The 22,119-nt window shown below is 38.7% G+C and overlaps 1 protein-coding gene and 1 long non-coding RNA gene across 4 annotated transcripts; one reads left to right on the top strand and one right to left on the bottom strand.

The window, feature by feature from the left end:
- Positions 1 to 7,962: 7,962 nt before the first annotated feature.
- Positions 7,963 to 11,663, top strand: LOC120437696 (Fc receptor-like protein 5). Of its 2 annotated transcripts, XM_039608213.1 has the most exons (5): positions 7,963 to 8,093; positions 8,684 to 8,956; positions 9,070 to 9,327; positions 10,634 to 10,782; positions 11,400 to 11,663. In XM_039608213.1, exons 1-4 carry the CDS (start codon positions 8,024 to 8,026, stop codon positions 10,774 to 10,776), a joined length of 744 nt encoding a protein of 247 aa, XP_039464147.1. In that variant the 5' UTR covers positions 7,963 to 8,023; the 3' UTR covers positions 10,777 to 10,782; positions 11,400 to 11,663. The 2 variants fall into 2 exon arrangements, with proteins under 2 accessions (XP_039464147.1, XP_039464146.1); XM_039608212.1 differs by having other exon boundaries at positions 10,634 to 11,663.
- A 132-nt stretch (positions 11,664 to 11,795) lies between these two features.
- On the bottom strand, positions 11,796 to 13,625 carry LOC120437697. 2 transcript variants are annotated; one of them, XR_005611353.1, is made up of 3 exons: positions 12,238 to 13,625; positions 12,021 to 12,142; positions 11,796 to 11,931 (listed from the first exon to the last, which is right to left on the bottom strand). It is a non-coding gene; the product is annotated as an uncharacterized LOC120437697 (long non-coding RNA). The 2 variants fall into 2 exon arrangements; XR_005611352.1 differs by having other exon boundaries at positions 12,021 to 13,625.
- Between the last annotated feature and the right edge of the window lie 8,494 nt (positions 13,626 to 22,119).

The raw sequence follows: 22,119 nt of genomic DNA, 5'->3' as shown, positions 1-22,119 counted from the left end.
CAAATGCCTCCGTGTAGTAGAGAAGCTGGCAGCTGTTTCTTATAAGGCCTCTAATTATCAGCTGGGAAGGTGTGGATGTTAGTGCTGCATTCGCAGACATCACTTAAAAGCCTACCCAAAATCTACTTTACTACACTAAGGTTTCAAATCCACAACCCCCAACAGATGGTTTGTTACACGTGGGCGAGAAGTGCAAGCCACCCTTTACTTAAACAGCCTCACACACTATAGATTGTTGAAGTTCTTGTGTCCAAGGGTTTTGCCGCAGACGTGACTTCCACTTTTTGATAAAAATCACTCCATCTGCATATTTCGTAAGAAATTAAGCGTCTTTATTAAGCTCTTATTTATAAATGTCTACACAATAATAGACGCCGTGTGCTCTGTGACATTATAGTCTCCTACTTCTGCTTTCATTGGTTTGCATTTTAAACTCCAACCTTTCAGGTTGTTATGAACGGCTTATATTTCTAACATTTTGTGATGTAAAAGTGAACCATGCAGCTTTTTTATTTTCTGCATGATGGAATGAGTTAAGACACGAGTTATTAAAACAATTATAAATGACAGTGTGATGGCCATAGTACTTAGTGCGGGTCAAATATGTTAAGGATAATGTTTCTCAAGGTAAAATTGCAAAGAACTTTTGGACAGGAAACAACATCTTGTAGACAGTTACCTCAGAACCTGCTGAACCTCCTCAGATCCTGTGCTGTCAGATGTATGTATGTAAGGTTAAACTTTCCACAGTCCTTCCACTTAAGTAACCAAACACATAAAGTCACCCTTGCCAATAATCGACTGTTCCTTCAAAGAAGTAGCTCAAACAGACAACTGACTCAGCAATGATAAGTAGCGCAAGCCTAGGCCGATAATCAAGCAGAAGAAAATTAAACTTTTTTTTTTTTTTTTTTGTGTGCCTCTGCAGATTAAAGAAAAATATGTTTAACAATTCAACAAGACCCACACCTTCAGCACATGTACATTTAAAATTTGGAACAGGCTCAACGTTGCTGTTGTTTAATAGTTTTTAGCTGCTCTCAAAAGTAATTTTATTGATTGAATATTTCCAGCTGATATGGAGACTTACAGCATTTCAAATGCATGTCCAAAGGCTTTAAACATCCACTTTGTCTGTAACGGCAGTATCAAACTGCAGTGCATTGTTTTTACTAAAATTCAACATTTAGCAGTGTGGAGGAATAAATGAGGACCCAAGAGCAGGCCCTCGCTGAGATTTGAAGGTGGTTTATTGTAAAATAAAACGCGGAGAGAATGGCAAAACGGAACTAAAGAAAATCTAAACTGGGAGGAACTAAACTACAAAACACCAAACCAGAACATGAAGGAAGGGGAGCGAAGGCACATGCAGGATGGCAGCAGGGAGAACACGGAAGATACACGAAACTTGTCTGAGAACAACGACAAAAAACAAAATCTGGATCTCCAGACAGGAGCACAAAAGGCCAAAAACATAACTCTGGAGACCAAGGCACAAAGTCCATCAAACAGAAGTCCAGGAGTCCATAATTTAGCAGTTCGGGGGATCACCCCGGGGGTCGGCAGCACAAAAATCCACAACACAAAAGTTCAAGGAGCTGACAGCACATCACTGCGTCCTGATACATGTCCCGCAACACCCTCATGTACTTCTCTGCCACTCCTGACTTCCCCACACAGTACAACAGTAACTTTCTTGCACCCTATCACAAACTTTTTCTATAGTCTTAGAGTCCTCAAACATAACCAAGGCTTTCCTTCACTACACACCTATGATGGAAATGAAGCTGGTATTAGGCAAATAAATGCTTTAAGCGTTGTCCCATGATGGGAACACACTGCCGGCAGACATCCCTACTAAAAAACAAAAAAGTCAAAAGAGAAATATGCTAGAATTTTAGATTTGGTTTAAAATATTTTGCAGTAATTTGCTTTCCTTATCCAGAAATGAAATGATTGTGTGGTTAAAGTTCTTCATCAAGACAATTTAAAAAAAAAAAAAAAAAAAATCAAACTACTTTAGCAAATGAAATTAAATTTCACTGGAAGTAAGTCACCCACATGAAGTGTTTCAGGTTGTGTTTTTTTTTTTTTTTCTTCTCATATATAGCTGCTTCCTGTATATTCAGTGGTTCTTCCACAGGAAGTGGTACTGTAGGCCATCTGTGGGGTTTTTCACACATCTCATATCTCTATGCTGAAAACTTTGACTCATTTTACGGAAGCTCTGTTTTTTCATGTCCTGATGTACTTCTTTGAAATGTTTTTGTGAAAACACACAGTAAACTCTGCATATGTATCAACACGAAATATTGATTTTAAATTAATGTTTTTTTTAATGTAACACTTGCTCTAAACAGAAGAACTGCTGGTAAAACTTTTTCTCCTAACAGAGAATAATATCCCCATGACCGATCCTGATCCTGATCCTACTCCCAAACTGGTGAGCATCATCCTGCTGTTCATCCTCTACACTTGTTTACTCATACTGGCTGTGTACACCTACCAGAAGTGGGCTCAAAGCAAACTTCAAAAAAATCTTGATTATGTTGGTATATATCAATTTTCCTTAAGGGGTCAGAGGACATAGATGCTGAAGAAATGTCAGAAATCTATTATTATCATATCTAATGATTAAACTTTACAAAAACAAAAATTTCAGTCTGGACATTAAGTTCACAATGTAAGACTTTTAACCTTTGTGTGCATGGTGCCACCTTAGTTGCAGGCTTTGTCCTTTTACAGGGCCGTGCAGAGACGTTTATAGGGGCGGGTGCTCGAAGCTAAAAAGGGGCACATTGAACCAGGCTGAATAACAACAACACGCATTCATCAAGAATCTAATATGGGATCGCATCATACTATATCACTGTTGTGAGACAAAGCAAATGTAGCCTATGTTTTACCTGATGGGTACAATGTTGCTGTTGAGGGGTTTCTGCTGCTCCTGCTGCTGATAGTGCTGGAGGGCAGGGCTGTGTTGATCTGAGACTGTAGACATTAAAAAGTCCATAGGAGAGGTGGTAGCTGATTAAACAAGTGTCATGAGATAATAACAAAATGCAAAGATTGGTGATGGTGCTTGGAGCCATAAGGCAACAAAAAACTGAGAAACAAACTAGGCTCTGCCTGTGAATCACTCTTTGCCTCTCTTCCTCCTTCATCCCCTCATCTCATCTATCACTCTCCACTTGCTGTACATCTGAGAACAAGGCACAACTTGCTATTGCAATAAACTATTATTTAATTATCCACACTCTGTCCCTGTGTGTTAGCCCTGCGACAGACTGGCGACCTGTCCAGGGCGTACCCCGCCTCTCGCCCTATGACAGCTGGGATAGGCTCCAGCGCCCCCCGCGACCCTGAAAAGGATAAGCGGAAGCGAATGGATGGATGGATGGATGGATGGAGAGTATAATAACTCTTAGAACTCTAATGTTATTTTGATATTTGTCTCTGTATCTTGCAATTTTTTGGCAGATCATCAAAGAAAAGTAGCCTTACCTCACTCTGTCACTATTTGTGAAGAAATTTCTCAAGTTCAGTTTTAGATCCATGAGGTTCAGGCTGGACTTCATTATTTCAGTCTTCAGGCACAAAAGTTACTTTAAAGATGGAATCTGACTGCATGAGGTTGCACACCTGGTTGATGTCTGAAGCAACAATTTAAAAGGAAACTATTTCAACTTTTTTGTTTCCAAACACTACTTATCTAGGGAAACTGCAGCATAACGTCCATCAGTCAACATTGCCCAGAGACCAGGGAGCTGGAGAACAAGCTGACAGCTTGAACCCAAAATGTGGTTTTTCTGTTCATCTGGACGTAGCGTTTTCAGTGGTAGAAACATTTGTTCAGTCATCCAAGTGACTTCTTCAGTCTCAGCTGACTGCAGGTTTCCCCAGCCTTACAGCTTGAAATGAAAATATTTGTGGGTTTCATGCAGTGCTGTGAGCCAAAATGTCACTTTGAATGTGTGTGAATGCATTAGTGGTAGAGCAGGTTTTCTACCAATCAGAAGGCTACAGTATAAATGCCAAAGCATGCTTGGGCAAGGTCCTGAACCCTGAGTTTTTGACAGTGCATCTGTGTGAGTGTTTGAAAGGCACAGACAAACGTGTTTCATGAATGTGTTTAATTGGGTGAATGAGACTGAAATGAAGTAGAAAAGTGTTCAAGTGCATTTATTCTGAGTAGAGGTTACTGCTTACTTCTGCCTCCATTAAATCTAAAATGTGCTCTTTTTCATGCAGGCCTGGACATCTTCACTGTAATAATTTCACCATTTTACTTTTACTTCTTAAGCTGCTGTCCTTGGTGGGGCATTTGGAGCCAGAAATAGCTAATGATATCAGAACTAACAAACAGATAAGGATCAGATCATCCTGTCACCTGAAGGCAACATCTCTTTCCATGAATGAAACCATAGAGTTATGGTTATTATAATCCTTTAGTTCAGTCTAATCACATTAAGGGGAGTGGGGTATTCACAGTGGTGCAAAGTCAAATTACACTGTGTGATGCAGGCCCCTGGTTGTGTTTGAGTATGTTCATGCTCCTGCAGCCAGGAAGGATGTTCACTTGCATCACATTTCACAGCAAAGTTTCCAGCTGCTGTTGAGTCATTTCTGTGGCAGAACAGCTGACAGACAGTTATCTGATATCCTTGTTACAGTCAATGATGTGTCAACAGAGCTGGTTCTCAGGCAACAATAGGAGGTGTTGTTGTTATTGTTGTATGAGGCTACGTCCACACTAGCCTGGATAAATTTGATAACTGCGTTTTCAAATCTATCTGCTTTGCAGAGCGTTTTCAAAAGGCTGGGTTTTCCTTGACTGAAAACGCCGTCTCAGTGTGGACAGAAGGCCAAAATGGAGAGAAAAAGATGCGTTTTCAAACAAAAACGTATTAGTGTGGACGTGGCCTGAAGCAGCTTATGTGATTAAATGTTTCCACAAAATGTTGCACTATATAAAGTTTCTGTTCTTCCTGCAGCTCGAGCTGAGGCTAAAAGGAAATGGCCTGATCATCTGTAACTTGAGTGCGTGAAGAAGATGATCAACAATCGAAATATCACTGGGATTAAAGCAATAGTCTTACACTGATCTTTTCAACCTTAATAACCTCTCAGCAGCAATTATGTTAGATTTTGTATGAATCTAAAATTTTATGAACTGAACAGAAAACTGTCTCATTTTTGCATTTGATTAATTTTATGTTTTTAAAGGACAAAACAATGAATGTCACAATGTTAATAAGAAGCACTCCAAGAGTGCAAACCTTCACCAACGCAGCTCACTCTCCAGGCAGTAGGCTGTTAGTATTGCCTTAGAGAAACTATCTGCTGTGGTAAGTGGAATGAAGAAGTAAAAGTAACCAGGCAGATGTGCCTTTGCAACCTTTTGAACTAACTGGGAGGACTTACTTTGATTGTGCGAAGATGTTTGCCTTCATGGCTTTGTGACACAAAACTTTCTGCTGGAAATAGCCGCATGTGTTATAACAAGATATGGTTACAGTTAGGGATGGGTATTGATAAGATTTTTACGATTCCAATTCCATTTTTGATTCTGTTTAACGATTCGATTCTTTATCGATTCTCTTATCGATTCTTGTTTTTAAAAAGGAGAACATTAAGGTCGTTTAGCTTAGAACTGTTTTATATCTTCTCTTTCAACAAGATAGAAATTTAGGAGTAACATGGCCTTACGAACCCAACAGTGAGATCTTAAGAGATCCAGCCTACGGCTCTTCAATGGGGTGTCACAGGGTCCCCGGGGAAAATTGTAAATGTAAAATAATAAAATAAATATTCTTCTGTAGCAATAACAAAGTATAACATAAATTATTCTGTAGCAATTACACAAGAATATCCAGTAATGTCCCTGCCTACAATTAAACACATTCACTTACCGAAAATCGGGGGCATCTGCTGTGGCAAATGGGTGCAAGCCTTTGACCACAAACATTAGTCTCAAAGGAGACGCTACCGGTAGACTGCAGCGAGAACTGCCAGCATCTGAGCCAGCCAGACTCTGTCTCTCTCATCATGGTCACCTAAATGCACAGTAATGGCAGGTTTTGTAATAAGGCAGATCGCGCTAACATAATATGCACTGTTAGCTGATTATTTACCTGCCGCATTAACGGGAGAGGACGTGCAAACGTTACCGCTGCTGCTGGGTTGAGATTCACGAGTCCGGAGTGGAATTAAAAACACGACATTCATTTAAGGTTATCGCGTGTTTTGTGAGCAAATGCTTTTGCATATTCGTAGTGTTTCCTCCCTTAAATGAAATATTTACTTTGCAAATATTGCAAGTTGCCCTGTTGTCATCCGTTCTGGTAAAGTATAACCAAACTTTTGAGCGTTTGAGCCACTTAGGCGGCATGTTTCCTGCCAGGTAAATGATGCTCCGCAACGTGGTGACGTCTTTTGAGGCGACTGGAATCGATAAGGGAATCGTTTTCAAAATGGCTCCCTAGTTACAATAATGTGGTGGATAAATGGGTTGAATGCAGGACTTTGATCCAAGTCTTCCATATGGTGTCCCATACAATGCAAAAACATCATTTTAAACCATTTTCAGCCATAGTTGCTTTACTTTAAGCACGAACATGACTTGGTTAGGTTGGAGTGGGTGGAAATGTTAGCAGTTAGCTGTTTTATAGAAAGCAGGTTTTCATTGACTACATGGATTTGTGTCCCAGGTCCAGGTTAGGTCTAGTTCTAATAGTTTCAAAGTTAAAGGCCTCACTCTGCCAGTCTTGAAAGTATTCAATGCTTCCATGCAGTGTTAGAAAAGGGAAGATGTGTTTGTATGTGTGTTTATGAAGTCAGGTTGGTGTGGTCTATTGCATTTTATTCATATAAGGAAATTCGGAGCCATTTATATTCCCAGTCTGATTCTGGCATTCTAGTGACAATATGATAATAACCTTCCAGGTTAGAGATTTTCTGCGTCATCCCTTTGATAGTTTTAGGATTTTTAAATGTTTAGGATCTCTCTCAGACACGGCTTTTTTAATGTTTTGCTTTCTGGGTGTATGCCTGGCTAAAGTCACTCTGAAAAATATCCTCTATAATAACCACCAACACAGGAGGGCAGTGTGCACTCAACTTTTTACTCTGTTATCTTCCTGATGCACATGACACATGTTACACTTCAAAAATATTCCTACTATAAACATTATGGATGAACCAAAATTACCTCGCACAAGATGCCAGAAAAAATAATTTATAGCACACAAACATATTATAAGGTAAGATAAGTGATGATGAACTATTTAAATATAAAAAAAATAATATTGAAAAATAATATTGCATAAACTAATATGCAATATAAATGTAAGATAAGTCTTTATTGTCATTGCACAGTCATACATAGTGCAAATGTGGGACAGTTTTTCCAATTTCATTGTACTACGTACAACACAACACAGTAACTTAAGTAATAAAAAGAAGAAGTGTATGGTTATTGCACATTGTTATTATTGTACCTTTATTTTGAAACTGATTGTTTGTTATATCTATTTGAACTAATGAACGATATCCTTAATCTTCAATTCAGCTCTGTGATCAGAAATGCTTCTTGGTGGAAAAATAGTCTCACAAATGTCCTCATCATTAGTGTGTCTGTCTGTCTCCACCTTGTGGACATTTTGACACTTATTGCTTGTTTCATTGCAATCTGAACACTACATATAAAGTAATATAAATACTTATAATCTTGGTTTAGAAAGTTCCTTTCATAAAAGTTGACCCAGTGTCTCCTCTGGTTAGTAAGATAAAATAATCAAACACTGAAACACTTTTCACCAGTTTAAGTCAGCCAGCTCTTACTGTGGTTGCCACGGAGAAACTTCAAGGACATTCACTGAGTAACCTTTAAAAGCAAAACTGTCCATCTGAGCACACTTCCTTAATTCAAGGACTAAAACTGAAACACGGGTGTTGATTTAAAGAAGGAAGAGACAAATGTTTTATTCTCCCACACACTGTCGACTTGTTTGTTTTCTATAATATGAAATCCATGGAGTCTCTTCTCACTTTCTCACTGTGGACTCTCATCCACTGCTTGGATTTTGTCAAAGGTAAATTAATGTGTTTCTTATACAGATGTTACTTTTAGTTCATTTTACACATGGGTTTATTGGTTGTGAGTCCCCTTTTTCAGTGCAGTGTGAACATTAATAATCCTCTTATCTGTCTTCACTGTGTAACTGCATCGATTTTCATTTATTATTTTTTAATGGTCTTAAAGCCTCAGACAGTTGAGAAGGTGTCGTTCTGACTCTGCAGCTGTAACATGTAACACTAGACTGTACTTTAATGCTAAACAGTGGATGTCCGTTTGCCCCTCCAATGATACAGCCCAGCAGACCATGACTGTTATAGATAGATAGATAGATAGATAGATAGATATGCTTGCATGTATAGCAGAATAATATACATCTTAATCCAGTGTTAGTTATAATGGTTGTTGTAGCTCGTGTCTTCATATTTGCTGGTCTAATGGAATATTTATTCTGACTCTCATGTTAATCTTTTGTGAGTCCCCCCTCTCTTTTAGCACTTACGATCAGTACAGGTTACTTCTCTGATGTTCATGTCATTGATCTCCACACACTGCATGTAGTCTACTGCATGTTAACTAATGTGTCTCGACCTGATGTTTTTGAAGCTGCAGCTGCTGCTACTCTCAGCATCCAACCCAGCAGGTCAGTCTTCTTTTTTTATGAAACTGTGACTCTGAGCTGTGCAGTGCCAGGCAGCTTCAGCAGCTGGACAGTGAAGAGAAACACCTCCACAATGTCTTCTGTTTCATGTGAGACCTGGGGCCTATTACATGGGTCATCCTGCACCATCAAAGGTGTCTACCCATCAGACAGTGGAGTGTACTGGTGTGAGTCTGACAGCGGGGAGTGCAGCAACACCATCAACATCACAGTGGCAAGTAAGCTTGCAATGCCAGATAGTTTTATATTAGATAAAATAAAAATGAACACATTTTGTAACTGAGGACAAAAACCAGAGTCAGAGACCACAGTTGATCTTCCTGCATTTCAGCTGGTGTGATCCTGCAGGGTCCTGCTGTTCCTCTGACTGAGGGAGACAGTGTGACACTAAACTGCTCCTATAAAGAAAAATATGCAAAGGAGTCTACGTCCAATTTCAGTGCTGAATTCTACAGAAATGGTGCTTTTATTGAAAAAAGGTCTGAAGGAAGGTTGAGACTTATCCATGTGTCCAAGGAGAACGAAGGCTTCTACAAGTGTGAACATCCAACAAAAGGAGAGTCACCAGAGATCTGGCTGGAAGTGAGAGGTGATGATGATGATGATATTAGGTTTCATGAAGCTTTCGTCTGATGGCTTATAAGGACAGGTATCCAGTAGTCTAGGAGTCAAACTATAAATCAGAACAGTCATCCTCCTGTTTCAGTTTTTGGTGCCTATGTAATGCGTACACTAAAGCTGATGTGCCAGAATGTCATGCTGACTAGAATGATTATTTTAAATACAAGGGGAAGCAAGTGAGTCAGATACTAAGGGCACAAGCAGGTCTGATCGGAAACAGTTTATTTCCAGACCAGGGAGCACAAATTAAAAAAAAACAAACAAACAAAAAACACCTCTTAAAAACATACACAATAAAATGTTATCAATATACTAAAATCCCCATGGAGACTAAATAAAACAACTCTAAACCCCATAAAAACACAATTTTCTATATTCACTATAATCCCCTGGTGTAATTATGCCAGATGCTCATTATGGGTCCACCCGCAGGCCAGGAATCCCTTCTCCAGAGCGAGGTCCACACCAGCCTCGTCTCCGGCAGATGAGGAGGAGCCTCCTATCCCCCTCTCGTGCCTTCATTAGGCCCAAGATTGGGTGCACTGCATTAGATTTACTTACATACAGTGTCCCAACATTTTTAGGGTCCCAAAAATGTTCAGGGTCCTTGTTTAGAATTCTCAGTAATGAACGCAAATTAAAATCTAACTAAAGGTCAAAGTTCTTTGTCAAACTCTCCCATTTTTATTTGCAAACTGCAAACTGCTGTTGTCATCCACATGAAGCTCTTCAGGTTTCTTTGATTAAAAACTATATATGAGCTGCTTCCTGCAGATTCAGTGGCTCCACCATAAAACGCAGTGAAAGGCCATTTTAGTGTTAAACGACACATTTCAGACACACCTCAATGTCCTGTTGAATGTTTTTATGTAAATACACACATACTGGGGTGGCTGTAGCTCAGGTGGTAGAGCGGGTCACCTACTCACAAGAAGGTTGGTGGTTTGATCCCAGGCTCCTCCAGCCTACATGCCAAATATCCTTAACCCCATGTTGCCCTCCGATGCATCCATCGGAGTGTGAACGTGTGTGAATGTTAGATAGAAGCACTAAAAACCGTATATAAAAGTGATTGGGTGAATGCACGAGTTGTATAAAGCGCTTTGAGTGCTCAAAAGTACTACTGAGAGTAGAAAAGTGCTTTATAAGAGCTAGTCCTGTTACACAGTAAACTCTTCACCACTACATGAACGGTGGATTTACTTTATTTACTTTTCATGTAACATTTGGTCCTAAATAGAAAAGATGATGACAAAACTGTTTCTGTGTCACAGCTCGAGCTCCATCTACGACTGCTCCTCCTCCTTCTCCTCCTCCTCCTCCTCTGATGTCTCTTCCCAGGCTGGCGTACACAATCTTTTTGTTCATGCTGTTCACTGGTATACTCATACTGTATATATCCATGTGCAAAAGTTGACTCAAGGTAAGAGTACAACTAAAAAAAATCATATTTAGAATATATTCAATTTCCACACAGGGTCAGAGGTCCAATACAACACCGTAGCTGCCAAACAAATGTCAAAAAATCCATCATAAAACTATTTTTCCAAACTTATTTTGTCAGTCTAACAATAATTTAAGTATGGAATCGGGTGATAGATACATCTGATAGAAAATAACTGAAAAGCAGCAGCAACACTTTAACCTCTTGCTGTGAAAGATTCACGTTTTCCATTTGCAGCCTCCTCCAGTTGGACAGTAGATGCCAACTGACCACAGTGGTGTAAAATGAGCTTCTCAACTCATGACACTTTGTGAAACTGACCCTTGGTTGTGGCTCATCTAGTGACCTCAGACATGTTTGTGTATTGATGTTCATTGAATGAAGACAGATATTCATGTTTTCAGCAAAAAAATGTCACGGCAGATAAAGATGGACAATTATCATCAGGGATTGTTATTGTTGTTAATGAGGTCAGAGGTCAGAGCTAGTTCTCATGGCAACAATAGAAAGTGCCACTGTTGTATAACGCTCCTTACATGGGATTAAGTTCTGCTTTTAAAAAATCCCACTACGTAAAGTTTCTGTTCCTCCTGCAGCTGAAACTGAGACAAAAATGAGAGAGTGTGATCATCTCTGACTGGAGTGTCTGAGGATGAAGATCATGATGAACAATAACGATCAATGTATCACCAGGATTAAAGTAAAATTTTTATTTGTTTTACTTTTTTAACTTTATTTTTTAACAGCTGATGTTTTGCCTACACTGTTAGCTCATGACTTGATGATCAATCTGCTGTTTGCGCTGAACTGAAAACTGCAAAATTCTCACATTTGATGTGTTTTTGGTTTATAAGACAAAACCAATGATTAAGCCAATGTCAAAATGTACATAAGCTTCATGCTAGTCTTCATATGTCAGTATTAACATTCCCATGCTGTTAGGTGCATTTAAACAGGTGGATTCAGTGGCAGAAACACACACGGGCACAGAATAGCGGTGAAGCAGATTTATTAACAGTGGTCAGGGAATATTTACAAGGGGACGGGGCTATATACAATGACCAGGTAAATGTGCGAATAAACAGAGCCGAGGTATGCAGGCAGATATAGGTGGCGAACCAGAGCTACCTGAGAACGAGGGACAAAACAGAATTAGGGGATAAACGTCGAGAATCGAGAATGAAACTGAAGCGGACGGGGAGAGTTGGAGAGCTTACTTGAAACACCAGAATACAGGAATAACAGTGATCGCAGGCCAGCGCCAGGTAAGTCTCTGTCACAGATCCAAAGATGGGCCAGCGCACAAAGAAACAGGCAGGCGAGCAGGCGGCGAGACAGGCTGGTGCAGAGAAAAAGCAGGCAGGAGATGAATCTTAAAAACATGTACCTCAGTCGCACGGAACCAACAGATTAAACTTGCAACAGCACTGTTACCACTTGTGGGAACGACAATAATCCGACACCAGACGTCCGTCACTCAGCTCCATAAATGCTCCCACTGATGACGTCCAATGCGCCGCAGGTGTGCCGGAATGCCGTCAAACACCGCCCCGCCTACCTGTGCCGAAAAGGGAAAACAAACCCCAGAAACACCAACACACATGCCACCAACTCCTAATACATGCTAATGTAGTAATGTCTTTATTATTGTAGTTAAAATCAAATAAAAAGTAATGTATTATGTTTCTTATTTGCTCTGTGTATTACATTTTATAAAAAAAGTTTCTTTTAGGAAACCAGGGGTGCAAAGAACGTCCTTCTTGTATCATAATGCTATGTATGTTGGATTATCATCAATATAAAACTAAAAATGACCAAACGTGGAGCTACATGTGGAGCTATCAGTTGATATGTTGCATTGTACTCCACATATAGAGGTGAGGGGATAACTCCTTTGTTGTTTGACCATAGTGATGACTAGTTCCACATTTTGCCTTAATCCAAAATTGATTTAATTCATCATTCCCCTCAACTTTCTAAGCACAATGCTCCATGATGAAAACGCATGTAAGTACTGTAGTATTGCTTTATTTTTATTTATTTATTTATTTTTGTCTTTACCAGCTATGAATCATACTTTGTTTGAATAATTATCAGGGGCTGGGTCTGTGACCCAGCGTTTTGAGTTTGTTCTGTACTTTTGACTTTCTTATGTTAAGTTTGTGATTTTAAGTTCTTGAATTATTCTTATTTATGGTTGAGATAGCTTTGGTTTAGCCATTACTATCATCTGTCTCCTTTTTTTTTTTTTTTTTTGTTCCGTCTGTCATGTGTTTTATGTCTGTGTGTTCCATATTGTCAGGCTTGTGTTGTCATGTCTCCGTGTTTCCTGTTTTATTTTGAAAATCTTGGGTGTACTGTGTCTTGTATGCTGAATGTGTCTAGTTGTACTTTTTTTCCCTGTGATGTCATTATGTTCATTAGTGCCAGCTGTTTCCCCAGGTGTTTCCACTTCCCTCATTACCCCTCTTTGTCAGATCATCTGTGTTTCTTTCCTCCACGTAACATTAAGCTCACGTATTTGATGATTCAACTCAGGTCATGCTCATGTTCCATGTTTATGTTTTTTCCTCATAGCTTCTTACATGCTCCTGCCCTGAATCATGTTCATGTCTTTTGTCATAGTTGTCATAGTTTAGTTTCTTCCAGTTTAGGTTTTAGTTTAGTTTTCGTCCTTGTTCACTTTATCTTGTTATTTGTACTCATGTAATCACCCTTAACAAAGGGCTTTTTGTTCATTTTACATTCAGTTTTTTTGTCTGCATTTGGGTCCACTATTTGCTCAACATACAGTCAGTGGACAATAATGTTCTTATAAATAAACAAATGTATCGTTACCTTGTTAATTACTTGTTAATTACTTAGTCAGCAGCTCCATGTTCTGGTGGGATTTGTGAATCCATGTGCACAACAACTGGTCTAAACTATTATTTTCTTTCCTGAACTGCACCTCAGGCCCCAGTTCACTCACTTCAGTCTTTCTCTACCTCACCTCTCTTCAAGTCCCCCTCATACTTTGAGGAAGTTGAGGTAATAAATTTGTATGATTGAAGTCGTGTCTGAATACACCACTTCATAGTCTATGTCTGCCCCTTGCTGTCTGATCACAAAGAGTCCTTGCCACTTAGGAAGTAACTTTGAGCTTAACTAAGAAGCATTACAAGCCCTTTGTTTCCTGGTGAAACATGTCTAAGTCAAGACTCTGTGTTGTACAGATGCTGCTTCCTGGACCTCAAGCAAATTCTCTCGTAATAACCTACCAAGAACCAGGAGCTTCGCTCACAGGTCCAGAATGTAATGACTCTAAGTTTTACTTGGACTCATGCTGCTTCATACTTGGATGATGACATCATCCAAGTATGCAGCAGCATATGCGGTGTGTGGTATATGAGGCCGTACTGTACTGCATTGCAAAATGCTGTTGCAATGCAGAAACAACTGCGTTATTCTATTCTATTAACAAATACAGAAACAGTATGCACCATGCTTCTGTTAAACATTCACTGTATGTGTAGACAGCAGCATGGAAAAGGTCTGCAAAAACCTGGAAAATAGTAGTACTGATTTCTAGTATCTGAACATGTGATATAGACATAAAATCAGAAAGTCAATTACCCAGTAGCAATCAAACCAATTTGCTACCTGACACCAACTTGGTATAGTGTACTTTTAGCATAATAGACATGGATAAATCAGCATGAAGGTACTGAGGAAGACTCTGGTTTTAAAGTGTGATGTACTGATGTCCCTGAGCAGCAGTCCTGTGGTTCCGAGTGAAACTAACCCCCCTCTCTTACTGCTGAAAATGGGACACACTGAGTGAAAAACGTTTTTTGGAGTAACTGTTGTTTCAAAATGAGCCTCTATTATTAGTCTGGCGGATCTTAAGAAACTACATTTTCTCCAGGAAACACACAGTACGAAGGATAATGCTGCTGATCAAAATTTCTGACTGGAGTTTTGTGGTGAAATGTTCCTTAGTTAAAAAAAAAAAAAAAAAGCAGCATCCCTGGTGGAACCTGTATTTTACTTTTCAGTGAATTTACTGCTTTTTCGATTGGCATTAACCCTTTAAGACCTACCAAAGAACCAAGTCCGCCAGAGCTTATCTTTATATTTTTACATGCTGTAGAGCCATTTTTGGGAGCATTTCAAGTTGATATACATCAATACAATCGTTATAGCCCAGATTTTAATAATATGTATGCATTAAGTGCATAATTACTACATAAATTGCAAAAAAGTGCAATAAACCACAAAAAATGAAAACACATTTTTTTTTTTTTTTTTTTTTTAACATATATTTCTAGAAATTTAAGAGGTTTATCCCTCAAAACCGTAAATATAAAAAAGTTGCACAAAATAGTTTCCAACCACAGGATATTTATTTTGACTGTCTTCATGGGTTTATTTTTGAGTTACACCAATTTGTATACTGCAGGAAAAACAAAAATAAATCCTATTATGGAAATTTGCAAAAAAATCAGCATGTGCATCAAAATAAACTATTTCCAGCAGTGCAATTTGAGCTCTAAGCATCATAGAAACAGTTTTTTGTTGCTGCAAATGCTTTTTATGAAACTTTTGCAAAGCTATATGTGGAAGGAAACTTTGACCTAGGGCAAGCTGATGGCATAAGATGTAAGTACAACTCCCCCGCATTCATATGCAAAAAAAAAAATATTGCGCTAGCTTACGTGTTTCCGGTTCTACAGGGATTTAAAAATAGTTGTGCAAAATGGAGCGGTTTTAAAGGGTTAAATAGCACTTTTTTTATTCTCCTTGAGTACAACCACATTTTTTCTATGCTTTTTATCTTTTTTAAATCTTTTTTTTTCTTATGGTTTCTATCTAGCATTCACCAGTTAGAGTTCAGTATCTTGACGGTGCCTCACTTTGCACTTTCATACCTATTCCACAGCTAAACTAAACTCCACTGAGCAGCTGAGAATAGGAGCCAGCTTTATGGCATATAGTGGTGAGTCAACTGCTCCTAACCTTAACTGGTAGCAGTTACCGAGACAAATCCTCCACACCCCAGACAACCTGACCACAACTGTGATGGCGTCATTCTGCATCCCCAGATCCACCCACCCACCATGTCCACTCAGAGAGAGAGAGAGAGAGAAAGAGAGAGATCAGGCATTTTCTGAAGCAGTTATTTAAACAAAAGCTAACAAAACATTTCTATAAATCAAGAAACAATAATCCTCCACAAAATGTTTCTCTCTTCATGTGAGCACTAACTGAAAGATAAGTTCTACTTTTCCCCCTTTTTTAAAAACTGTATCTGAAACAAGAATAAAAATCTGGAAATGGCCATAGTCCAGGAAACAGTGGCCATAGTCCAGGAAAGAGTGGAACATTCCCTGAGTGCCTAAGGTTGGAGCACACATTTATAAAAATATCTTCTTCTTCTTTTTTTCAATTTAATGTGACCTGCAATTACCTCATTAATAGAATAACAGTACAGCCTCACGTACCACACATCACATATGTCATGCTGCTTCATACTTGGATGATGTCATCATCCAAGTATGAAGCAGCATGACACCTGGACAGAGCATGTGCAGTGTCTGACCAAGCCTTTGAGGCAGATGGGGCTCATGGCTAGGGGTGGGTTTTTATAATCGATTTATCGATTAAAATCGATTCTGGCTTGCATAACTTGAAATCAATTCATTAAAATCCTGAATCGATTTTTTTTTTCACATAAATTAATTTTGCCCGAAATGCCAGAATCTCAGGTGAAACCTCACAAAATTTCAACAATCACCAAACAGCTAAGACAGTAAATGAGAGCAGGTACAGGTACAGCGCGGACCCGCGGATCAGAATCAGTGAGATGTCGCCTTTCTCACCTGAGGGCAGGGACGCAGTCGGGGCTGAAAGCCTACAGCTCGCTGATTCTGATCTGTCGGCGGGTCCGCGCTTTGTTTTCACGCCCTTTTTGCACTGATTCTAAAGCTGTTAGTTTGATCTCTCTCCAAACAATATTGACCGAAGCAGCAGCAAAAGAAGATCCAAACTACGCTTCACATAAACATCGTCATGAATTCACTCTGACTTTTACTGTTTTGCTTCCACCACGATAAAAATCACACTTCATGCACAGCTCTCTCTCTCTCTCTCTCTCTCTCTCTGTACTTCAAGAACAGTTTCCCGTCTAAAAATCTGTTTTCTGCATTATTCGCTTGCTTGTTACGCACAAGTCTACTGTTGTTTACAGCGCTAATGGCCGTTGTTTTGTTTTTTTTCGTTTTACATACTTCGGAAAAGAAAACCTAATTTCTGCCGTTCAATACTGAACAAATCTAACTTTTTAAAATTATGTAAAATGCAAAACGCTGTAACGTCAGAGGTAACATATGTTGATTAATGGTTTTCTTTTGTTTTTGATGTACTGCAGGATATTTTTATAAAATCCCAGGCCAGGAAAACCACCTTCATTGTTTTCTGTGTTTTATCTTCAGCTACTTTGACACAAAGGCATCTGCTGTGACGCTCACACCTTTGATAAAGCCTTGCGTGTGTCAGCTTCCTTTTTATTGATACAAAAATATGTAAATGTACTGATCTGAATTATAATATTTCTGACTGTCAAAATTTCCCAGATTCAAATCGAATTGAATGCAATTGAATTGAATTGAATTGAATTGAATTGAATTGAATTGAATCGGAAACAAATCGATTCTAGAAATCAGTGACGATACCCAGCCCTACCGTCTACGACTGCTCCTCCTCCTTCTCCTCCTCCTCTGATGTCTCTTCCCAGGCTGGTGTACACAATCTTTTTGTTCATCCTGTTCACTGGTATACTGATACTGTGTATATCCATGCGCCAAAAGTTCACTCAAGGTAAGCATACAACACAAAAAATCATACTGAGAATATATTAATTTTCCACAGGGTCAAAGGTCAGATACAACACCAAACAAATAGCTTAGCTGCCAAACAAATGACAGAAAATCCACCATAAAACTAGTTTTTCAAACTCATTTTGTCAGTCTTACAACAATTCAAGAATGGAATCAGGTGATGGATACATCTGATTGAAAATAACTCAAAAGCAGCAGCAACACATTAACATTGCTGTGAAACCAATGTTAATGTTTTCCATTTGCAGCCTCCTCCAGTTGGACAGTAGATGCCAACTGACCACAGTGGGGTAACGTGGCTTCTCAACTCATAACACTTTGTGAAACAGCCCCTAGGTTTTTTGCTCATCAGGTGACCTCAGGCATGTTTGTATGTTGATGTTCATTAAGTGAAGACAGATATTGATGTTTTGAGCACAAATGTCACAGCAGATAAAGACAGGCAATTATCATCAGGGATTCTTATTGTTGTTAATGAGGTCAGAGGTCAGAGCTAGATCTCATGGCAACAATAGAAAGTGCCACTTTTGTATAGCGCTGCTTACATGGGATTAAATTCTGCTTTTAAAAAAAGTCCCACTACGTAAAGTTTCTGTTCCTCCTGCAGCTGAAACTGGGACAAAAATGAGAGAGTGTGATCATCTCTGACTGGAGTGTCTGAGGATGAAGATAACAATGAACAATAACAATCATGTATCACCCTCGTGATTTAATCTTTTCTTTGTGCTGAACTGAAAACTGCAGAATTCTTACATTGGATGAGTTTTTTGTTTAAAAGACAAAAACAAATGATGTGTCAATGCCAAAATGTAAATAAGCTTCATGCTAGGCTTCATAGGTCAATACCAGCACTTCTCATGCTAATGTAGTAATATTTGTCTCTATCATTATGGTTAGAATCAAATAAAAAGTAATGTATGTGCACCACCTCTTTTAACTGACATCACTTTACTATAAGACTTCAAAATCAAGATGTCAGAGCACTTATTTGATGCTGACTGAACTCCTCTCTCTCCTCATCTGTTCATCACATCTGCTTGGATCTGTGGCAGGAGGAACTAAGATTGGTTGAAGACAAGGGCAGGAAAAAAGCCTGTTCTTTTGCAGTCCAACACAACAAATACAGACACAGTATGCACCAAACCTCTGGTAAACATTCATTGCATGAAACAGGTCTACAAAAACCTGGAAAACAGCATAAGAATTGGTCCATTAATACATTTCAGTTTTCCACCAGTTTCTAGGATGTGAACATGTAATATGCATAAAATCAGAATGTGATTCTTTGTAATTATTGTTTCCAAATAATGTAAAGTCAATAAAGTCAATTACCCATTAGCAATCAAATCCATTTGCTACCTCACACCAAATTGGGATAGTGTACTTTTAGCATAACTACACATGGATAAATCAGCATGAAGGTACTGAGGAAGACTCTCACACTGAGTGAATTTTTTTTTTTTTTTTTTTTCTAAGTAACTGCTGTTTCGAAACCAGCATCTATTTTTAACTTGGTGGTTCTTAATAAACTACATTTTGGCTGGGAAACACTCAGTACTGAGGATAATGCTCCTGATCAGAATTTCCGACTGGTGTGATTCAACTTTCCTAAGTCATAAAAGCAGAATCCCCGGTGGAACCTGTATTTTATTTTCCAATGAATGTACTCCTCTTTTGATTGCCATTAATAAAGTAATTGCAGGTCACACTACATAAATTTTTAAAACAAAGATGTTTTTATAAATATGCGTGCTCCAACCTCAAGCACTCAGGGAGAAATCGGGTTCCATTGTTTCCTTTCCAGGACTATGGCCATTTCCCCATTATTACTTTTTTCTGCAGACTTTTATTATTGGTTTCAGATGCAGTATAAAAAAAAAAATAAAAAAAAAGAAAGAAACAATTTTTTAATTGTTTCTTGATTTATAGAAATGTTTTGTTGTATTTTGTTTAAACAACTGCTTCAGTTAATACCTGATCTCTCTCTCTCCCTGAGTGGATGAGGTATACGGGTGGGTCTGGGGATGCAGAATGACTCCATTGTGCTGCTCATTAGGTTGTCTGGGGTGTGGAGATTTTTCTGAGGAACTGCTATCAGCTCGGGTCAGGAGCAGCTGACTCAGCACTCCTCAGTGAAGGAGTTTAGTTTGGCTGTTGGACAGTTGATCGGGTGTGGCATTGCAAAATGAGGCTCTGGCAAGATACTGAACTCTAAGTGGTGAAAATCTATTTTAAGTATCACTGTTACAAAAGGAGGTTGAGGAGTAGCTAAACCTACACGCTAAGTAAAAAAGTCCAGAATGGAAAAAGATAAAGAAGCCCTAAAAACAAAGTAACTGAACATTCTGAATATAATTACAGGTATAGACAAAAGTTTCTTGCATTAATGGGTGAATGAGGCATGTTGTGTAAAGTGCTTCAAGTGGTCAAGTACAATAAAAAAAAAGTGCTATGTAAAAACCAGTCCATTTACAATCACCAGTGTTCCATCATTCATCAGAAACGAAGCAGGAGTTGTCTAAGCATGCACAACTCCTCTCTGCTATTAAAATCATGCTTCTTGGTTGCAAATCTGCTTGCTTAAAAAATTGTTTTCTCCTTTAAAATACAGGTTTTAATGACCCTCACGGCGGATAAAAACTTGAGCATTGCTTTTCAAGATTGAATCGATAACTTTTACTTTGTTTTTCATATAGTATCTGAAAATATGAAATGCTTCAGATGCGGGATGGGGGAGCATCCCAAGTAGAGACAGCTGAACAAGTAATAAACAGATGAATGTAGATATGGGAAAAGGCAGGGCACAAGGTAAGTGATAAAAAGGAAAAGAGTGAAAAGATGAAAGCACTTTACATGCAATGTGGTGAACAGTGTTGGTCAAGTTACTTGAAAAAAGTAATCAGTAACTAATTACTCATAACTTCCCCCCAAAAGTAATCCCGTTACTTTGCTGATTACTTATTTTCAAAAGTAATTAGTTACTTAGTTACTTATTAAAACATGATTTACACCCTGAGTAGGTAGCGATAGATCTTTCAGCCCAATTCTACTTTTTCTGCATAATCCATCATATAAAATGTAATCAAATGGAAAAGTCTCTTTTTAAAACTTGTTATATTAGTTTTAATCTTTTAACTTTATGCACCAAGCAAAAAATAAATTATATGCAACATTCTCTGGCTGGAAGAAATTTGTTTAACATTTAAATCTATTTTCTATTCAAGCACATAATATAAAACATTTGTTTGTGTTTCAAATAGATGCACATAAAACACAGCAGAAAATAAATAAAATCAAGGACTCAGCGGTCCTGTTGCTCTATTTTCACCTGTTTAGCAGGCGGATGTTTGCCGTGGTGCAGGTGTGCCGCAGCGGTTATGTCAGTGGAAGAATCCGGGAGTTTCTCTGTGAGTTTCACATTACGTCGTAGCGCACTCGGTGCTTGCTTGGAAGTTTAGGGGTTTTTTCGCTGCAAAAAGAAGTTTTCTTCCCACGCAGTGAACAGCGGACGCTAATGTTTTTGTCACTTTTTACAGAATCAAACTCAAAGTAAGGTCAGTGCTTCCACGCTTTAAACGCTGCACGCTCATACTGTCTCCCACTCTCCCACTATATTATCCATTGTTGATCTGCACACAGCTGTTGCCACAAACGTCGCACTCGCTTACGTCACTGTCATGAGACACTCGCAAAAAATCATGGTTTTAGTAACGCAGTAACGCAGCATACTTACGGGAAAGTAACAGTAATCTAATTACCTTTTTTTGCAATAGTAATCCCTTACTTTACTCATTACTTGAAAAAAGTAATCAGATTACAGTAACGTGTTACTGCCCATCTCTGATGGTGAAATGGTGGATGTTGGTGGAATGAAGGTGAGTCAGTGTGGGAGGAGGAGGATGTTGTAATGGATGAAGACTTTTAATTTTTATAGAAAGACGAAGAACATTACAACTAAACAACAAAAGTGTGAGGTAAAAAAAGGTCTTAAAGGGACATTCAAAAGTCCCTCTGCGTCATTCACAGGGAAATGGTGAATCAGAGGTAGACAGTAAAAATAAAAACAGAGAATAACTATTTCTTTGTTAAAATTAGAAAGTTTTTGGAAGACACAAAAGGATCCATAAAGATGATCCACCTGAATCCACCTCCCCAAGACCTTAGGCATTCTGCCAGAGTCAATATGAAAAACACAGCAGGGCTTGGACAGGAAAAAGACAGTAATGAGGGTGATGCTGCTGACTGTAAGAGAGAGTTCTGGTGCCATTTCACTTAGTCATGAAAGTCATAAAAATAGCGTCATTGATGGGATCTGTATTTTCATTCCCAATGAATTTAAGCCTCTCTCTGTTGACGTCACTGATGTATTTGCAGGTCACAGTTTAAAAATCAGGCACTCAGAGAGAAACTGTCCCACTGTTTCCTGGACCGCAACAGT

This window comes from Oreochromis aureus, linkage group 3, assembly GCF_013358895.1.
Source record: "Oreochromis aureus strain Israel breed Guangdong linkage group 3, ZZ_aureus, whole genome shotgun sequence".
NCBI lineage: Eukaryota > Metazoa > Chordata > Actinopteri > Cichliformes > Cichlidae > Oreochromis > Oreochromis aureus.
Note: the sequence above shows the minus strand (reverse complement) of the source record. Positions and strands in the feature narration are given on the sequence as shown.